Source organism: Pangasianodon hypophthalmus, chromosome 8 (genome assembly GCF_027358585.1).
Source record: "Pangasianodon hypophthalmus isolate fPanHyp1 chromosome 8, fPanHyp1.pri, whole genome shotgun sequence".
Classification (NCBI taxonomy): domain Eukaryota; kingdom Metazoa; phylum Chordata; class Actinopteri; order Siluriformes; family Pangasiidae; genus Pangasianodon; species Pangasianodon hypophthalmus.
In genome coordinates this window covers 5917525-5939487 of record NC_069717.1, presented here as the reverse complement: position 1 = coordinate 5939487, position 21963 = coordinate 5917525, and the positions used below count along the sequence as shown (strand labels likewise).

Below are 21963 nucleotides of genomic sequence, written 5' to 3'. Positions count from 1 at the left end.
GAGTGTTGTATGGTCACAGCCCAGCTGCTGAGCCACTGAGGGGAAAGTTTGCTCAGATGGCAAACTGACAGCAGGACACGGAGCTCACAGGACTAACGCCGAAACCTAGTCTGGTTTAAAGTGTTTTAAAGTTTTTATCGACTCAACAGAAGAATGAAATTGGCGTCTTTTGAAAACAAATAATTCGTTTTTCTTGCCGAAGAGGACTCTGAAACCTGAGAGAGTGAGACAGAGAGGGGAGAATGAATAGGAGAGAGCTAACAGGCTAATTAGCAGCGTTAGCTTCCATTTCCATGACAAGCCTGCGCCGCGGATATGTCACATTTTTAAACGGCCAAAATCGGGTTTAGTGTCGTTTATCTTTTTAAAAAAATATTCTTACAATAACAAAACGCTTGGAAGAAAGTTCACTGACAGAGTCTGTGTAATGGTTTTGTTTAAAAACACACAAAAAGCGTCTTAAAATGCCGAGCTGAGTGGAAATCTTCGCTTTTTTTTAAAGTTGTTATTCTGAAATTCATCAGAGGTGAGTGTTTGTTTTCTTTTTTTCTTTCTTTCTTTCTTTCTTTCTTTTTTTTAAAGACTCCTGCATCCTTATTATCGTTTCATTTTTCATTTAACTTGACCTCAGTTACTCAGACTTAACAATATATCATAATTTATCTGGGCAAACACCGGTTTATGTGCTGGTTATAAGTTAGAAATTATAAATTGCTGTTGATTCTGTTTTATATTTCAGTATGAACATCATCTCAGTCTCTGTATCTCAGTGTCCAGGTCTAGTTGCATTAATATTGTCTAGTTTAATGAATATTATCCAAAGAATCAGTATTATACACATTGAGTTGAGGTGTTTAGATGGTTTTTCATAACGGTTTGCACTCCATCCATGAACTGAGCTCATCCATGTTTATCCATGTCTAACTATTTCCCAAAATCCAAGCCATCTATGGCAAGTTCCCTCATGTGAAACTTCACCCAAAGTCTTTTTCAGTGCCAATCAGCCTTATTTAGGACTATGTGGGATAATTAAGGGTTGTTTTAATACTAATGTCTCATTTATGCTCACGTGTAGGTGTAGCTCAGTTCTCCTCTGAAAGCACAAGCAGTCATTTGGAGCTCCAGTTGTGTTGTGGGTAAGCAGGTGGCTCAGACAACAAAGCGACTGCTTTATCCCGGGTCTGAGGCAGCCGTTTTATCTTAATGTCTCCGCTTTAGCCCTCTCCCACAAATGAAAGCTTTCTTGGTTTTCTTTTTTCCTTAATTTAGTCACCTCCGTTTCTCACCCCTGCTGAAGCATCCAGCTTGGTCTGACCAGCGAGCAGCTGCCAAAACACAGACCGAGCTGGTCAAACTGGTAGACCATCTTTACCAGTTGTTTTCCAGCTTCCTTATTACTCGAAAAAAATCTGTCAGTACATGTTTCAAATTGCCTTGTGTTATTTTTCATTCCTTCATTGATCTTCAGTAACCGCTTTATCCCGGGCAGGGTCACATGGAGGTCTGGAGCCTTTCCCGGGAACACTGTGCATCCCGGAATGGGACGCCAGTTCTTTGCATACACACACTCGCACACTCATTCACACCTACAGGCAATGTTAGTGTAGCCAGTCCACCTACTGGCATGTTGTTGGACAGTGACTGGAAATCAGAGAACCCAGAGGAAACCCATGCAAACTTGGGGGAGAAAAACATGTGAAATTCAGCACAGACTATAACTTGAGCTCAGGATCAAACTCAGGACCTTGGAGCTATGAAGAGGCAACGCTAGCCACTGTGCCACCGTGCTGCTCTGTTGTGTTATTTCCTTAAAAATAACTTATGTGATTTTTAGCAGTAATTCAGAAACTCTTTTCTTTCTATTCGCACTTACCAGCAGCTTTTGCCGTTTTGGCAGCTGTTCGTCTGAGGGAAACCCTTAGACTCATCCTGTACCTCGTATCAACGTGGTGTCAGCCTGGAGGACTAGTCATCCTTCTTCTGAAATGTGTGATGTGATGTCTGCCACCCAGCACTGCCTCGGGTCATTTAGCATAATGTACTCATGATGCATGGTTGAACACCACCACAAGTACCTCTGATGTGAAAGCTACCAGCTGTTTTCCTTCTGGACCGCCACATACTGATGGCGCATTTTTACAAGAACAGATAATGTTGAACTTCTAGGTAGTGTTGGTAGTGACCTATTTGTAAGTGAGCTTGAAAACACATCGGTTGTCAAAACAGATCTTTTGTGTGTTTTAACCGGGTCCTTTGATTCATGCTCTCGGAAACAATAAGAGTATACAAAAACAGAACTGCAAAATGGGATAATCTATTTTAAACTCAGGGTAATGGATGGCAGATGACTTTTTTTTTTTTTTTTTGCCATGCCATGTTTTTTGTTTGTTTGTTTGTTTTTTTGGTTTTTTTGGGTATAAGACATTGTGATACTATACTTGTATAGAAATCAAAACCTTCTAGAGCTCATGCTGCACCTATAGATTGTATTTTAACATCCCAGAGCTAAGGAATTAAGGGAAAAGTCTGAGTAATGAACATGAAACTCAGATTATTTAAATGTGCCAAGCATCTTTGTCATTAAATTATGGTTTGGTATCCTCTTAAGCCCCTCACACAGTCTGGAAAAAGCACAGGGTCTTACATAATGGCACTTCAGAAAAGACCAAAAACATTTAACAAAGTTTTTAAGTAAACCTACAAAATGAGTTATACCGAGTCATGTGGTTTGTTTGCACCAGAATGACATTGTTTGTGACAAACCCTTGACCCTGCAGCCAAAATATTGTGGCCAGAAAATGCAAGAGCTATAAAACTCAGCCTGCAGAATTAGACTATATCCAGGCTCAAATTAAACATCTTTCCCAAAAAAAAAAAAAGGCTGGAATGCACCACGATGACAAACCATCATTATGGACTTTCTGCTGATCCTTGTTTCCTGCATCTCAGGAAGCAAACGGGAAATCTTCCTGCAAAACACACAGACTGACAGACCCACACACATACACACGCTTACATGTGCACACAAGTGGGTCATTCGGTTGATGTTGTGCGCTGATCCAGGGGGCAGGGTTTTGGCTCTGATCTTGCATGGATTCCAGCACATAATTATTTTAGGTCAACCAGCATAAAGGCACCATATGTGTCCATGTCTAACGGAATGTAGCACATAAAATGAGTATTATTATTGTTGTAATACTCTGGATGCTCGATACTGAAGAATTTCAGTCACATCTTCCCGTATGAGCACTTTTCAGTCTCCTCAGCGCAATGTGCAACGTGTCCAATACACTTTGGCTGTGGATGAGGCGCTCGTGTTACGGCTGCCAGGTTCCATCCCAGCTCCAGCAAAGGCCTGAGAGACAGAATCCCTGAAAGTATTTCGAGTGGTCTTTACTCAAGTTCAGCTTGTTCCACAGACACCAGCTTACTAACATGCATGAAAAGCTGCATATTTAATTTTTTATTTTTTTGATCGAAAATGCCCGAGGGTCCTCAAAGGCTGCTCTTGTGCTCTGACAAAAGGCTGTCTATTATGTGAGTATGGACGTAAAAATACTTGAAATGCCTGTCCTTTTCGTGCAATGCTGAAAGGGCCGTTTTCTCAGGGAGTGAAATTGAATTACATTATTCTAGAGTGTGTTAATGTGTGGTGGTATTCGGGGACACCCAGCTAGAGAGGGAAATGCGACGAGGGGGTGGGGGGAAATAGTCTAGTTGCTGTGGGTGATGGGCCTCCGCAGATGACCTGCACAATGCCTCCAGTTCCTGCCGTTGTCTCTGTCATTCTCTGTTTTTGATTATTTTTGGCCACACTGCTGACCTTGACAAAGACAGTCCTTCGCTGCTTCCTCCCTTTATTTACATCCATGCAATGGGCTGCTGTAGCTTCTGTTGTTGGCATTCTGCCAAATTTGTCCAATAGTCTTACGTTTGGACTCAGTTTAGCTTCTTGCATATCAATTTACTTTTTTATGTTTATTTTGTAGGAGGCAGTTTGATTGAATAATGCTGCGGGAACTAGGAATTGGAAACATCAATGCCTGTTACTACAAAGCAGCAACAGTGAACCCTGTTAACTTGTCCTGAGGGTGGGGACATTCATCCTGAATAGATTCACCTTTCTGCTGAGTAATTTATCCTGTCCAACAATGGCAGACAGATGCATGGGCTTCCTGCAGTGATGTCTGTGCAGTGAGGACTGGCTTGCTCTGTGGCCTGCTCGCCATGCTGGCCCTGGGAGTAGACTATGGCAAACCAGGTGGAAGAGGAGGAGGAAGCGCAGCAACTGCATGCCAATTGCCTGTTTCAGGGAGAATGTTGGCACGGGAGTCTGGCATCAACATCAAGCAGAAGATCTCACAGTGGGAGGGGCTCAGCCAGCAGGAGGACGCACATGGAGGGAAGCCCAGGGCCCAGGGCACCCCTGTCTCACGCACTCGTTCTGGGGATGTGAGAAATGGCGTTCTCTTGGACACTAAAACTGATGGACTGCATGGAAAAGATAAACTGTCTAAAGCCAAAAGCCTGGGTTTGGATTTCAGGGAAAACCAGACTAGTCTCGGACATTTCACAGGGGGACGTAAATCTGAACCCGAGCACAACCGATCATTTGTAAACGAAGGTGTACTCTCGACTCTTAGGACTAAGTCATCACCAGGCCCGATACGAGCAAAGCATCCTGTAAACAAACGGGATGATTCAAAGCAGAAAAGTGATAGCGATGCCACTGACCATGTCATGGACGATGATATCGCATCTCTTCCTGAGGGTGATGAAGATCCTGATGACTCGCTGCCCCCTGGTAACTTCTACACCTCTCGGGGCTTTTGGAGGAGACTGGAGGGTGAGGATTCTCCCTGGAAGAGGGAGAAAGATCCCTCACCCGTGTCTAAGCATCTCACCTCAGGGGGCGCTGAACCGAACTCCCAGAATCCTATCACACCACCACCTAAACCACAACGCACATTCCAGTACCAAGGAGCCAGCAACCCACCTGCATATTCCGCCCAATGGGAGAAGACAACGTCTCCTGTGAGCCAACCAAAACAGCTCAGAAACCGCAACGTCATATACCCACCCAGTGTCCCGCCTCCACCGTGTCCTGTCACCACCAGCAATGGCATTTCCAGGAACAGAAAGAACAGGTGAGTGAATGAGGATAAGACAACTGGTGTAGGTTTTTTTTCTTTTTTTTTTTCTTTTCTTTTCTTTTTTTTTTTTTGCCTCAGGTGAACATGGCATAGCTAAAACAAGATACAGATATCTAAATTTAGATATTTTTTAAGTTTGCTGTCCGTTATGTAAGGAATAAAACAAGATGGGATGTGGTGTTAGAGAAAAATAATTAATGAAGGGATGGTGTGACAATAACAGCAAATATCAAGACAACAGCACAAACACCTATTATACCTCAGCGATTTGCTAATGATTGCAATTTTTATTTATTAAAGAACAATGCATTATTCATGTCGTGGAATGCCTGTGAAATATGTTAGTCCTTATTATCACTTACACTGTAGCAGCTGTTATAACAGTCGTTCCCTTAGGGTTTCTTGAAGTTAATAAGACAAATATAAAATGGAGCTAGCTACCAAGAATCGGCAAAATGTAACATCGTATGTTTTTAGACTTTCTTGTTGTAGAAAACTTTGTTACAGCTTCACCTCTGACTGTTACAAAGTGCTGACACTGGATACTCCTTCCGTGTTAAATGTTAAATAAATGTCTTCCTGCAGAAAACTTCAGTGAGCAGCGATTATGCTAATCTGACATAATTAGGCACACACTGACTAGCTAAATTAAATCTAGGAGATTAATGAGTTGGCTAGCTATTAATGTTAATGTCCAAGAGCGGATGCATTCTACACATCATTTAAACACATTTTCCTTTTTATTAAAGCACATTATAATACTGGTTACAAGTTTTTTGATAATTGTACTTTGTTTTTATCTTTTGTTGGTCTTTCAGGCTCTATTTGGCTATGCAATTTAAAAAAAAAAAAAAAAAAAAAACACCCTAGCTACTCATCTCAAAAATAATTTTTTGGAAGACTCATTGTGACTTTGCTGTAAAATGGACATGTGAATAAAAAAAAACATGGTAAAGATAAGCAGCAAGACTCAGTTAAACATATTACAACACAGCATTTTTAACTCTGTTGATCTCTATTCAAGCACTAAAGCCTCTAGTCTCCATGTTCCCACCCTGTTACATGTTTTGGGCCTTTGTGTTTGGGGGGTTCTCTGTCTCTATTCAGTATCTAATGTAACAAATTATATATGTCCTTTCTTATTATTCATCTAATGACGGCATGGCTTTTTATGACACTGGGACTCCAACCAAAACTTGCTAATGACAAAGTCTGTCTTGTTTGTGGTTTAGCAAAGAAACAGATGTCAGCTAATCAAATATCCAGATACTTGCTTTATAAAAGACTTTAGCAACGTGGGTACAAAATCTAATTTTCTAATTTGCTGTGTGCATCAAGAGTTTGGGTATATCACAGGCTCACTGTCAAGCTTGCTTGTTGTTTCAAGGAAACAGCCTGTATGTCACTTTTTTTTTAAATTATTATTATTCTGCCATCAAACGCACAAATTTTCTCACTTACACACCATATGCAAATCATTACATTAACATGAAGTGTAAATCTGAGAGACTGAAACCTGGGCTGTACGTTCCGCTTCTGACATCCTCTCTGTCAGTTTCGCTTGACGAAGTTTAGGAGCTAGAAGCGGGAGAGGGTGAGAATGTAGCCGTCTTGGCTCCATTCCAGCTGTGATGTCAGGTTTTCTCTGTGAGAGTCTGGGCCTATTGTCTTCACTTGGCCTAGTTCTCTCAGAGCCAACAGTCCAGAGGTCAAATAGGGCCTTTTTTTTTTTTTTAAACATTTTCACACGCTCTTGTGTTTAAAAATCTTTTTTAAGTCATTTTTTCACCTTTCTCTTGGTCAGTACAGTCTGTTTCTGCTCTTTTTTTTGTAACTGGGTGTGTGGTTTAGAATTCCAGCTGTTCTGTAACACATTCCCACTAATGACTGTAATGAGACATGGAGACGGGATGTCACCTGCCCCAATTATCACATTTCCTCTAACCTTAAGTGACCTCGTTATAGTTTAATATGTGGGCTTACACGCACAAAGTGAACTTTGTACTATTGACTCAGATGATTGCACTTTCAGCATACATGTACTGTAAAAAAAAAAAAAAAAAAAACAGATAGAGATCAGAAGTTGCATAAAAGTGTGATTTTACACATCATCTACTGTGTCACTCAACAGGAAGTCATTTGAATTCGAGGACGTGGTGCGTTGGACGGCTCAGCAGGGGTCCAGAGAGACGGAGTCACGCCGCTCAGGGCTGTACCACGCCCGGTCTCAAGACAGCGTTTACGAAGACATCATCTGTGAGTCTTGACTCAGACTCATGGACTCAGAATAAGAGGAAGCCAAAACACATGCGTAACCGAAAAGCTATGATGATGAAACACAGAGTGCGAAATGACAGGTTTTTGGACAAGAATGGGACAGAACAGCTGCAGCTAAGCAAAAGTTAAACACACAGTATGCAGGCATGCTGGGAAATCTGGAATATGAGAGACCAGTTACTGCTTCAGGGAACACAGAATAGGCAGTGAAAGCATGAAACTTCATCAAACCTGACAGAATGTTTAATCATAATGTGTGTTTAACAGATGGTTTAATTCACACTAATAACAGGATTATGTTCTGATTTTGCCAGTTACAGGATTACTCAAGCGGTCACCTAAACAGCACAATATGGTATCTGTATCAAGTTTTCAGGAAATCTGATAAAGTCATGTTAGCCATTTTAGCCTAATAATTGTGTTATACAGTTATACATTTAATTTAGACATTTGCACAAACAAACCGAAAAGAGGTGAAAAACTTTTTTACAGATCTAGAAGGTGCACTACAATGTGCAATTAGCAGCCTTAAAAACTTAAAATAAATATTTAACCTAGCGGAGAAGTGATTCGAGAGTGGACTCGTTAGCAGTAAATACTCCGGAATTGGAAATACATAATGGATTAAGTAAGGGATAACTGTTACTTGAAGTTGACTGTTACTAGGCTAAATAAATGTCTTCTCACAGAAAACTTCGCCATATCAGCAATGCACCGTACAAGTCCCTGTGTAAGTTGTTATTATGGAAACAATAACGTATTAAAAGGAGAGCAATAATATAAACCTGAGATTCGCCTTGCAGTTGGAAGTATTGTCTGAGCTGCTGTTATAGAAAATTAATCACCGCTTTCTGACAAATCAGAATCGAGAATTCGGCAGCACATTGCTACTGGAAAATGTCATTAAACTAATATCTTCGCTAATTGTAGAGAGACTATTAAAACAAATCTGATTATTAACTGACTCCTGTAAACCCAGATTTTTTTTTTCTGCATAATCAGATTACTTGAATATATGTAAAGCCATTGGTAAAAAAAAAAAAGAATTGCCAGCTATCAGATTATTATTATTAAACTGTAAAGATCTAGATTTAAGCTTCTAGTTTAAAGCTTTGCACCTTTACATTACATTAATGTAATACTCTACATTAAGCGAAGTATGATGCAAGTGTGTCTCATGATGGAAACTGCTCACGCCCTGTGTGTCTCAACTCTTCATGTGTAGCGGAAGTGTTAAGGGAGAACCCATATGAAGACATCAAACTGTCTCCTATGTGTCTTCCTATCACACGGTCCCGAAACTGGACTGTTGCACAGAGACGGCCACCGTGCCCACCAAAGGTGATTCTCAGTAACTACTTCAGTTCTCCAATTAACAAACACAGATATTTTAGTTTAATACTAAAACAATTTGGTCACGTGTCCCAGGCTCACTCTTGGTCCCAAAAAAACAGATTTATTTCAGCAGTATTTCCGATCTTACTGTGCTGATTTGAATGTGTCTTTCAGTGTTGTGTTGTTCTGCTGTACAGTTTCCCCTTTTTGACTTCCTCTGTGTGTTTTCTCTCACTGTAGCTGCCTCAGAAACCCCTCACACTACGAGCCGATGCTGACAGACTGCACGAGGTCTACAAGCAGCCTGTGACGTCACAGCTTCAAACTTCTAATCCGAGCACACCTAAGCCATCAGCAACAAAACGGGCTACCGCCTACAGAGCACAGCACCAGCCTCAGGTAATCCCACATGCGAAAACCTGATTCACCAGTTGTTGCATAACATTATATTCATGCTTGAATAGGTCATACTAATGTGCTCCTTGTGTTCAGATGTTTGTGAAAGCAAAAACCTAATGATCAGATGAAAGTCCAGGGTAAAAAAAAAAAAAAAAAAGAAAGAAAGAAAACCACCACATAAGCGGGAATGTCAGGAAATGATGAGGAGATGCATGGAAGAGGCAGGAAATAAATAAAAAACTTTTAAGACGTAGAGCGTTATCATCCGTCACATTGCCTCTTACTACCAAATTTTGACTAACTAGCTATAAATGGACGTGTGTTCCTGTAGGATAGAGTCAGTCTTGAACAGCTGGTGACAGCAGATACATTCAGAGTGATTCATGTTCTAACAGTTTAAATGATGCACTTGAGGCAGTTTCAGCACACACAAACACATGAAGCTAATGGAGGGAAGCTGCTTTCCTGATGCTAGAGAGGCAAGTGTAGAGGTAAGAGTCACCCTCAAATACTGTTCACACGTTAACCCCGAGGCTAATCTCCTCAAACTACTGTCAGTATAAATGAAAATGGCTGTTTTTTTTCTCCCTAATGTTGATATATGATATAGATATCACCATTAATTGTGCAGAATAATGCACTATCTGAGGGTATCGTCATTTTAACACTTTTTATAACACTGTTCACTAACTCCACTGTTACTCAGAGTAATAAGTAGATGAGTAGAGGTTAAAATTTCGATTTATACATCAGATAGTTTCGGCACTGTAATCTGATTGGCTGAACTGTGTTCAACAGCATCATAAAATCCTCAATATAGTCTCACCCGTGACCGCATCATCATTAGTTAAGGTTGCTGGTTTGTTATATCATTGTATATCAAACTACTTGTCTGAAATGTAACACCTACTGTGCTACAGAGGAATATCTACTATGATAACCTGAAGAATCTGAAGAATAACTTGGTTTGTGACTTATCAATAATGTAGAAGGACATGTAGGAGTGATGAAGCTAATGATGTAGAAAGGAGAGTATTTTTCATGTTTATTTTGAGCTACATTGACTATGCTGTTAATGCATAATCACAAATAGTCTCATCTCTGAAGAAATAATGCAAGTGATTGCCCCAACAACTAACCTTAGACTTCCATTACAAGTGATTTTGCAGTAAACAGGTTCAGAGTTACTTTCTCAGCACAAGCAAATGTACTGTCTGTGTGTCACTTGCTCATACGGTACAGATGTGGTAAATAGAGAGTAGGTTCAGAAATGCTAGAGTTTTCCATTAAAGACTTGTTTTATCTCATTACGTACTTTAGTCATTAGCTTTGCTAATTACTTTGGTAATGGCTTAAATTGTGTCCTCGGGCAGCTACAGGTTATACACCACTGCTTTAAAGAATTAAGTCTACACTAGAATGATAAACTTTATTACACTTATATTTTAAATTCATTCAGCATCATCACTAAAAAGGGACTGCGTCTTATCAGAGGAAGAGCAGAAGACATTTTTCCCCCCACTTCTTCCTACTCAGCTGTCATACTGTCTGTAGTGTAAGATTGGGTGGGCGGCATGTTACCCTGGCTATAAAAAACCTTGACCGACTTGTTTCCTCTCTCACAGTATGAAAAAAGAAATGTCTTTGTCTTACTCATGAAAAAAGACACTCTTAATTACACAGTGCACATTCATATTGTGTCATGCATTTTTTAATAAGGGAATCAGCAGGTTAAGCTGTAGCTAAATGAAAACCCTGTGACCTGTATGCTTATTGTGCAGTATGTGAGCAGGATCCAAGAGATCTTCCAGGCCAAGAGAGGGAAAAAGAGAGTGAAAAGCCAGACAAGTGCCAGCAGAGGTATGGACATAATCTTGGCAGTTTCATATTGGTAATTATGGACATTAACAAGACTGTGATTTTTGCAGCCCATTTAGGAAATACATTAATGAGTATATTCCACCTGTTAATGTTTGCTTTCTTTGTCTTGTTACTCTTTCTCTCTTGATGTTCAGATGAATTGAGTGGAACAGAGAGCGATCCAGAAGAGAGCACTAAAAAAGGTTTGTTACTGTACAAGTTCTTGGACTGCACCTGCATTTCAATTCTTTTTCTAGCACTAAAATTTAAGTTAAAATTAAGTTAGATTCAGCTGAATCAACTGTAGAATATAGAAGGTGCACAACTAAGCTGAAGGGTTTTTGGGCTTGATTCCCGGAACCTGAGACACATTTCCACCAGAGGAAAGCGCCAATTTCAGTTCACTGTAGTAGTTCCAGAAAGCTTTTTAGTTCCTGCTCCAGAGTAGGTGTTTTTCTGTGGACCAGGAGTTATTGGGTTAGACCTTGGCATACTGAATCAATCAGTGATTGGTCAAATACAAGCTTTACAGAATAACCTGCCATCTTAAAAAAAAAAAAAAAAAAAAACCACACATGCCAGCTTACTGATAACTGTAAACACTTGGTGATATTAGAGACATTTGAAATTAGAGACAACAGGGCTGGTAAAGCAGAATGCTTTTTAAGTGGCCAGTAAGACATCTTGGGAGGGAATTTTTTAACAAGCAACTAGCAAATTGCACCGTTTGCTGTGCAATTTAAAAAGCTACATTAATGTTAATATAATATTTGTGCAAATAAGCGAAAACAATATAGATCAACAGAACTTCAACCTGCTCTTTGCATCCCTTCTGTTATTTTCAATCATCATCACAGTCACTTTACTGTGGTGGGAACTTAAAACCGGGAACCCCTGTAAGATCTAAGTAGTTCTTGTATTGGATAGTCCCAGAAATTCATGATATACTGGGAATAATTTTTATAATTTTAACAGTGTGCTGATAACAAGTCCTCTAAACTCTTCTCGACCTGTATTTATTTTCGTACTCTGTTTGGATCAGGTGGCTCCCAGCGCCTGGTGTATGTGCAGTCCACTTTGAAGAGGAGACCAGGGTATCGCACCCTGGAGAGAGATCTCATCCAGCTGCAGCAGCAACAACTCTTCCAGCTGTTCGTTGTGGTGTCACTTAGAAAACGTTCCCCTGGAAATGCATACTACCCAGAGATCACGCAACAGTTCCCTACCAAGGTAGAGAACCGATGAGGAGCACTGATGAGTGCATACTCCTAACACTGGATTTGAGGTGCACGGTCAATTTAAATGTGCTCCGCTTGATTTTGTGTGCAGTTTGAGAAGACCTCACGGATGTCTCGTGAGACTGAGGATCGCTTGAAAGCCATTCCTAATTTCTGCTTCCCGGATGCTCAGGACTGGAGACCATCTGCAGACATCAACAGGTTAGATTACAAACCGCATTTCCGACTCATGACAAACCGCGTTTCTGAATCATGTTCTTGTGTTTTGCCGAGTTGCTGAGTCACACTTGAAAACAAGCTTGCAACTTAGTGAGTGTTTCTTGTGACCAGTCCCAGAATGGTTTGTTCTTCATATGACTCAAAGTTTTTATGGTGCCATAAAACATATTGTAGAGTTCTGAACTGAGTTCCTCAGCAATTCGAAGATTTTAAACAGCTTTTGTTTTTCATCCATAGTGAAACCTTTTCTTTTGTCCTAACTGGAGAAGACGGGACCCGATGGTTTGGTTATTGTCGGAAAATTTTGGTGAGTTAGATGCATGACACATGTAGTCAGCAGGAACATAATGAATATGTGTGATAGAACATTAATAGGTTGTGCTGGAGTTTGCTGCCATACTGCTGAGTCATCGTCACTTTGATGTGTGTGTTGGTTTGCCGCTGTGTCCTACAGCCCTGCGGAAAGGGGAAGAGGCTACCCGAGGTTCACTGCATCATCAGCCGGCTTGGTTGCTTCAATTTGTTTGCAAAGGTCAGGGGAATTTCCAGTGTTTATCTCAAGAGTGAATTCTGGTTGTAAACTGCAAACTGACTTAAGAAAAAGCTTAAATCTACGTGCGAGTTAGCATTGTCCTGTCTTTATCAGAAAAGAAAACCTTGCAGGAGTGATAAAACACTTTACACCCTATTGACCCTCATAAAACATCAACATGTGTGATGTAATGCTTATTTGTGATGTGACTTCAAAAGTTAATAGAAATATATGCCTGCGTGTGTAGATCCTGGAGGAGGTGGAGAGGAGGAGAGAGATCTCTCCTGCGCTGGTTCACCCGTTTATGCGCAGCGTCATGGAGGCGCCGTTTCCCGCTCCAGGACGCACCATCACTGTGAAGAGCTTTCTGCCCGGCTCTGGCAATGAGGTGAGGCCGTCCTCTGTGAACGTGTATTTTTCCAGATATGGCCAAAATTTCATGTCATTATAATCTCACTGTAGTGGTGTATATATACTGGTGTACACATTTTTGTGGAAACACAAACTAAAAATGACTCCTGAAAGACTCTCTTGACTTTCCAAATAGGTACATTTAAGTTAGTGGAGTCTTTTATTAACTTTTTTAATTTAAAAAGTCATGCCAAAGAGCAAGTTTATCAAAACCAGTCAAGACGCCTTCCATCACAAAACCAGTCTGGCAGCAGTGCAGGACAGAAAAAAAAACAAACAAACAATGTCATCATAAAACTTGCTCTTTGTTTTCATTTTCTTTGTCACATGGATTTAAGAGATATGTATATGAGAAATCTACACTGGCCCAAGGAAACACGTTCAAACTGGCATAATCATGGCACAACCTTTATAATCTTCACTTTTTTTAACAAGGGGACTATGCACCACTCTATTGTCCTTTGTGCAACACGCAGTGCAGAAGGCAGAAACCGGTTTTAAAGCTTATGTCAGTTTTGCCACAGAATGCCACATGACCTTAAGTGCAGGAGTTTTGCAACAGGTAATGTTTTTGTGGCAACAAGTCAGCTGCCTTTGAACAGTATTTAGATATTTTAATGATGGACAAATTTTCTCCTGCTTAGTGTCCAGTCTGAAAAGGACACCTATGGAAATCCAGAACATGTTTCTGATATCAAAATAAAAGGTCTTAGTGCATTGTGCCCTAATTCATTTCAGTCCATGTTTTCCCTTTATGATACAGTTAGTAACTTTTAAAAAAGTAACCATGAACTGAAAAACTGGACATTGAAAGTCTATAGTTATAGTTGAAAGATTTAAAAAAAAAAAAAAGGTTTCTGGAATTTCTTCATAAGCACAAGAACCCTGAGGAAAAATTAGAACACTGGTGTCTCCTGTTACTTAGACAAGCTGCTGTTAATTTTCACCCAGAGAGTACTATTTGAGAATCTATTGAATTCTTGCTTTGAAAAATCATTCATCTTTATTCATTCGTCTTCAGTAACCACTTTATCCTGGTCAGGGTCATGGTGCATCCGAAGCCTGTCCTGGGAGCACTGAGCTTGAGGTGGGAATACACCCTGGGATAATCAACAGTCCACCGCAGGGCACCATGCACACACACATTCACATACCCATTTACACCTGGGGCAATTTAGAGTAGCCAGTCCACCTTTTTTGGGAGGCAGGGAGAAGCTGGAGGAACTCATGTGGACGTGTAACAGCACTAAGTGTGAAACTACACAGACAGTAAACCAAGCTCACGGTCAAACCCGGGATCTGTGTTTCATCAACGCTACGTGCTGCGCCACCATGCTGAAGTTATAATAAGATCTTTTTGTGTGTGTAGGAGCTGACTCTGTGTCGCCCGGTGGACTCACGACTGGAGCACGTGGATTTTGAGAGTCTGCTGCAGTGTCTGAGTGTGAGCAGGCTGCTGCAGGTTTTCGCCTCTCTATTGCTGGAGAGGAGAGTCATCTTCATCGCAGATAAACTCAGGTACATTACTACACGATCTACCTTTAGTTAGGTCTGTCATTTGAAAGATTATTACACATTTGTTCATCGTATCAGCAGTCGCAATGAGAATGTGTCTCTCTCTTTCTTCCCTCCCAGCACCTTGTCTCGGTGTGCACACTCAGCTCTCGCTCTGCTCTACCCTTTCACATGGCAGCACACCTTCGTGCCCGTGCTGCCCGCCAACATGCTAGACATTAGCTGCTCTCCAACTCCCTTCGTCATGGGAGCGCTGTCTCCGTCCCTGGACCAGCTGTTGGATTTGCCCATTGAGGAGGTCAGTCACTTAAACCTACCTGGTCTAGAGAAAAAGGGGGAACCTGTACTGACCTTTACCTTGATCAAACGTTCTCATGGAACTGTGTTCAGTCGGCTCAAAACAAGAAGTGGGGAAGTCCCAAAGCAGTGTAATTGTGATTTGATTAACTGCTGGTATTGAGTGTTTTGATAATAGTTGAGGAATTTTTATTAGGTAGTGATCTGGAATGCTTTGAGCTCTGCTTTCTTTAATGAAATGATCATGTGATAAACCTTCACATGTTTCACATTTTTAGTTTATATAGTTCTGAATGCTGCAGACTTTCTTGAACTAAAATGTTTCTCCTTTGCATGTATCTCAACCACAAGTAAAGTTAGAGCATTTTACACTTCCGTTACCCCAAAAGTGAAGAGATAAAAATGCATTTTTTAAAACATTTCAATGTGACTGCAGTGCAGGAGCAGCTCAAGCATGTTGACAGCTGGAATCTGATTACAAACTGAACTGATTAGTTTTATGTCCATTTTCCCATTCGCTGTGTGAGAAAATCACACTTAGCTAGCAAGGTTTTAGACATCTTTATCTTTTTAGCACCACATATGTTAAACTGACTCAATACATCATAAGATCTTTGTGGGAAAACTATCCAAGACAGGATTAACAAGTAAACAAAAAACATTTCCATGTCTGTGAAATAATTAAAGTTTCTTACTCTGAGAGTGTTATAGACTTAAAAACTGAAGTTTGGCCAAAACCAGATCACAGCAGCATCTGATGGGTTTTCCCAGACCACCACACACATTGATTACAAATTGAGTATAAATCTGATGTAAATGTCCCAGGCATGTGGTTTAACATTTTTCAAGTCAACCGCAATGTGTGTAACTGCTTTGTTCAGATTCTTGTATGTATAACTGGTTTCTAATAGGTACAAAAATCATTTGCCATACTTTCTGATATTAAAGCATGAAAGTTAGTATTAATATTCACACAACACTTCACACTAAACCATCCCTATAGAGTTTATATTACTCTCGTTTCAGGTGCTTATTGTGGACCTGTGTGCAGACAAGTTCGTTGTGCAGGTGAGTGTCCTAGTGTGGCCTCTTTTCCAGTAGAGAGGTGTGTGGTTAAGGATATTGCTGTAAAACAGGTATGGAGCTTGTGTAAGAGTGGTGTGATCTGAGGTTCAAGTCCAGGCCTGTGTGTGTTCAACCAAATGATGTTTCTGATTTTAGATGTTCTCAGTCTTAAATTGTCTGAACTGAATACGTAAGTAATACACAACAGGGTGTGGTATTATGGGAAAATTACGATGAAGGTGCGGTGTGATGCAGCACAGCGTGAAGTGGAGTTGCTCTCTCTAGCACAAAGTTTATTATGTCCTTAAGTGTTTTTTTTCCCCCTATTATATCACAGCTATTTGCCAACAATTATAATTTTTTATTTATTATAGAATGGTACATCATCCATTTATACATTTATAGGTACAATTAATGTTATGGAGCGTCTGTGAGACAAGTTATCACTTATGACATTGTGACAATGTCCATTGTTAAAAGCGCTATACAAATAAAATTGAATTGAATTATAACAGCTATACAGTAAACAGTCATTCATTCACAGCTTATTGTTTTTCTCTCTCTTGAAGTTAGTAAAACAGAAAAGCCACTTGTCATGTTTCAGAGAAATCTGAACGCCCTCTGTTCTGAAGCCTTAACAGCTTGATTATTACAAAGTGCTGACACTAGAGACTCTTTCCATAAATGCTAAATAAACATCTTCTCAAAGAAAAGATCTCACCATATCAACAATTGCACAGTTTTTCTTCGGTTTATGTGCAGCGTCCACCATACAAGTGTGTGTGAGTTGTTACTATAGAAATGAATAATGTATGATAACAAGCACATTGATTTAAAAGCGTGATTCGCCTTGCAATCCAAACGAATGTCAGAACCGCCACTATAGAAAATTACACTATAGAAAATCACTTAACGACTAATTACTCTTAGGTCAGGTTATGTACATTTTTGATAACGCAGTACTAGTGTTTGGGTATAATACCGATGCATCCAGCCTCTAAGCGGTCTGAATCTACTTATTTTCCTCTATTACTGTTATCTTCTGCGTCTCACCCTTGTACATTCCTGCATGTCTGCCAGATGGGAGATGAAGACTGCATCCTCCCCAGTAAACTCCAAGCAGCCCTGCAGGAAGTCCTGGAGAGTCGGGAGGAGATGCTGGAGCACAGCAAAGAAGACAGGAAGGGAGGTGAGTACATGCATTTGGCATGTGTTTAAACAGATGAACATACAAAGGTCACACCTTTCAAATGGGCTATGCATTTTAAAGGTGTGCCCTGAACTCTATTTGTATTGAATGACTCATACAATTTTTAAATTTTTTTTTTAAAAACAAAGACCTTTGACTCATCACACACTTAATCTCAGTCAGACTGCTGATTGAAGATTTTAAAAAGCAAGACAAAACCTGACTAATACAAACAGCTGCCTTGAACATTTTCTTAATTTTTGAAGCTTTACCAGATGACTGAATTTAATTTGCAAATGGAAAACAAGACAAGTGCTGTGCTCTTAGTGAGAGTCATATTCACAAGCCTTATACACTGAGGTCATAACTATAACAAAGCTTATTTATTTATTTATTTATTTATTTAACTGTCATCATCATATACACCGATGGTTTAGCTGGCAGTAATGGCACCATAAAACCACTGATGGAAAGCTGATGACCTTCAGCATCAAATTAAACTAGCATTCAAGTTTATGATAATAAAATGGTGCTTATGGCAATGCTAGACTACTACAAGAGCACTATAAATATCAATTCAGTGACATTTTGTTTGTTTAGCACTTTTAACAATACATATTGTGACAAAGGAGCTTTACAGAAATCTCTGGATCATTAACATGCAAGGCAGACATGATAGTGGCAAGGGGAAAAAAATTCCTAGAGATGGTATGAGGAAGAAACCTCAAGAGGAACCAGACTGGAAAAAGGCGCAAGTGTCTCAGGATCAGGCGCTGGCACCACATTAGGCTGCCGGAGAGCACATACAGATTGACAGAGAGAGAACAGATTTTCACTATTTATAGTAGTATATGTGCTAAAAACTGATAAAATAGTCAAATGACCATTAGCTTCACACTGTCTACTCTTCCTGTAGATGTGATGCAGATATATACATGTCCTTTGTTGGCTGTAGCCTGAAGAGAGAGAGTGACTTGTTTTATCAAGTAATTTTGCTTGTTATATATTAATTTGCTTGTTATGTATTAACTTCTCCTTCCTTCTGTACAGAAGAGTGCAGCCTGAGTGCTCTGGTGTCCGAGGCGTTTGTGAGATTCTTCGTGGAGCTGGTGGGCCATTACCCGCTACACATCAACGAGACGGGATACAACGGCGCCCGCGAGCTCAACAGGGAAACGTTCAGGAAGTCTCATCCGTCCCGAGGCGTGCGCCAGTTCCTCCAGCTGTTCATGGACACGCAGATGTTCGCCGGCTTCATTCAGGACCGAGAGCTCCGCAAGGGGGGAGTCAAGGGTGAGTAAGGACTCTCACATACACACAGCCATCGGACCTGCGACTTCGTTTATAAAACATAAAGCAGGAGTTATGAAAACTGAAGCTGCCGTTCTTATTTGTGCACAAACTGAAAAGTGCTTCCTGATGGTGACCTTTGAGTGATTTAACTGAGGAGCAAATCTAATGATGATTATGAAAATGTAAGGGAACCTGAAGAATCAAACTATCCAAATGAGTCTATACTTACACACAGTTAGAGCTGACTAATGCTGAATTATGCGTAAAGCACATTTACTAAGCGTGATTACTCTTCTTAGCCATGGCTCATATAAATGGGCTAGCAAGGCTAACCCCTCCCTCTCTTTCAGGGAAAAAAATACATAAAAATAAGGCTTAATTTTGGCTTCTGTATCATCTTATTTGCTGTTTAATAAATGTGTTCAAGTGGATTTTTTTTTACATTTTGGAACCAGAATCTATAATGGTCGCAAGTTAAAAAAAAAAATCCTGAATGGTAAGAATTACAGACTGATTTGGTGGAACTGATTTCTTCTTAGCTCAGGCTTATCACTGAAAAGTCAATTCAAGTGATCATTTCTTGGAAAGCCTGCTAGATTTCATATTCATTGGGGCTAATTTATTGAAGTTTACATCGCTGGCACATCCAGAACAGATCAGTAGTGATTGAGAAGAAATAACTAAAAGTAACCAGACTAAGCAAACTGTGTCCATTTAAAGTACACATTACACAAAGGGACTAATGACAGAACTCTAGTTTTGTGTTGTTTGAATGAAATAGCTAACAGCAAGTGCAGCTTTACTCTGCCTGCTGTTCGGAAGAGATACGTCATGATTACTTACTTTCAAGGCTTGAAACACTTAAAAACAATAACAATCGTGAATAGTGTTTCACATCTGTCTTTCACTGAGTGTGTTTCTGTGTGTATGTGTAGTAGTTTTATGCCCATGACGAGACCCCATGTTCAAAGATGCAACCATAATGGTTTCATAATAGTATCATGGAGTTACTGATGGGTAGTACAAGTTTTTTGGCCCTTCAGTATTCTGACCAGATGATGTTGATGACTGGTTTGTTAGTGGCTATTGGCTACTGAGAGCAGAAGAAGGAAATTTACTGTGACTAATTACTTAAGCAGCCGTTAACATTGCTTGGGTTCCACCAAACAGGGATATCTGATGCTGTTCTGTAGAACACAGGTTCTCATACATTTTGCAGCCAGAGATCCATTTAACTGTAAGATAAATTACAGACCTCTCGGTATGGGTTTCTACTATATGGCCAAAAGTATGTGGACACCTGAGTATTGAACATCCCATTCCAAAACCATGGGCATTAATATTGAGTTGTTCCCTCTTTGCTGTTATAATAACCTCCACTCCTCTGGGAAGGCTTTCATCTAGATTTAGGAGCGAGGCTGTGAGGATTTGTGCTCATTCAGCCACGAGAGCATTAGTGAGGTCGGGCACTGATGTCAGGCGAGAAGGTCTGGGGTTGAGGTCAGGACTCTGTGACACTCGAGTTCTTCCACTCCAACCTTAACACACCATGTCTTCATGGAGCTCTCTTTGTGCACAGGGACATTGTCATGCTGGAACAGGTTTGAGCCTTTTAGTTTCAGTGAAGGGAAACTGTAATGCTACAGCATAAAAAGACATTCTGTACAATTGTGAGCTTCCAACTTTGTGGCAACAGTTTGGTGAAGGCCAAAATATGGATGTGATAGTCAGGTGTCCAGAAACTTTTGGCCATATAGTGTATATCACAAACTTAGTTCAACTATTCAGATATTAGGCTTATTATGTAAATGGGTGCCAACAAGCTTTTTGTTCCTGAACTTTCCACCGACAGAACACATTTAATTTTTTAAATTTTTATTAGATTCAACTTGACGTTATTTATAGGCCGACTTGTTTTTGAGTAAACACATTCAATTCAAGTGAAAAAAGCTAAAAACTAAATTATAAACGTAATAGCTTTGATAATAATAATTTTAACTGCTGTAACACAGTTTTAAAAATAATCACAGACCCCTGAGGGTCCCTGGACCTCACTTTGAGAACTGCTGCTCTAGAGGAGTCGAATGTGCTTATTTATGTACACATGATTTGAAGATCATTTGCAAATAATAAACAGGCCACGAATGGGAATGATTTAATGTGTGCATTGGTCTTCTTTGTCTCTCTTTACAGGCCTGTTTGAAGTGCGAACAGCAGAATATCTCGCCTCCTGTCCTGAGCCTGAACCCAGCGGAGTCAACAAATTTCTCAAGGGACTCGGTAAGCCGCTTGCTTCACCTCTACCAAAAAAGGGAATCATTTGTATTATCTGTTTTCTCACTGTGACAGTCTGTTGTGCTTTCAGGGAACAAAATGAAGTTCTTACAGAAAAAGTGAGGGATTGCCTAAGCAGAGGGGGAAGAAAACCAAATGTGGCGTGCCAAGCGAGATGGAACGCTGAGAGAAGAGCTGTGAGTCACTGCACCGATCGTTTGCCTCGGAGAAAACTGGACCGGCTGGGTGGAGACGAGCTCGAGCCTGGACTGGGCTCGTTTCACCCTGATGGGAGCGCCTGTGCAATGCTTTAAGATTAAAAAGTGGAAATTATTGTTATAAAGAAAAGAAAGACTGAATTAGAACTGGGAGAAAAGTGTCATGGCTACAGCTGAGGCTTCGGGCTTAATTACCGGAAGACGCAGGATAATGAAGTAGTTCTTTTTTACACTAATCCTGAACTTTTTAGTCTGTTCTGTAACTGTTGGAAGATAAAACTGTTCATTTTATAGTAAATGACAGGTCGGGAAAGTATTTTCTTTTTACGCTTAAATGCTTTCCAAACTGGAAAGTAGTATTTCAAAGAAATGCATTTGAAATGAAGAGGTGCTTTTCATCTCTGTCAGATTTGATGTATTTATAAATGTAATAATAATAATAATACCTCTGAGGCACACTGATCATGCTTCTTTTTATAAGTCCATAATTTTACTTTTATCTTTTCATACTCTTTTTTTTGTTGTTGTTGTTGTTGTTGTAATCTAAGTGTTTGTGAATAAAGTGTACAAAACCTTTTTAGATGATTTAACATTTTATATAGGTTTACATAATTACTTTGCATAATAACCATAGTGTTTTGCCATATGTTTAAATAAAATGCCTTCACAGAAAACCAGAAAACTGGAT

The 21963-nt window shown here is 40.0% G+C and overlaps 1 protein-coding gene across 1 annotated transcript; it reads left to right on the top strand.

Annotated features, from left to right (window-relative positions):
* Nucleotide 1: 1 nt before the first annotated feature.
* dennd2c (DENN/MADD domain containing 2C) lies at nt 2-21953 on the top strand. The gene is made up of 19 exons (XM_026928141.3): nt 2-526; nt 3990-5147; nt 7285-7409; nt 8656-8771; nt 9006-9164; nt 10946-11024; nt 11180-11227; nt 12067-12254; nt 12354-12463; nt 12719-12788; nt 12936-13013; nt 13261-13401; nt 14794-14942; nt 15060-15237; nt 16263-16304; nt 17382-17490; nt 18541-18783; nt 20977-21063; nt 21149-21953. Exons 2-19 carry the CDS (start codon nt 4228-4230, stop codon nt 21178-21180), a joined length of 2874 nt encoding a protein of 957 aa, XP_026783942.3. The 5' UTR covers nt 2-526; nt 3990-4227; the 3' UTR covers nt 21181-21953.
* Nucleotides 21954-21963: the final 10 nt, after the last annotated feature.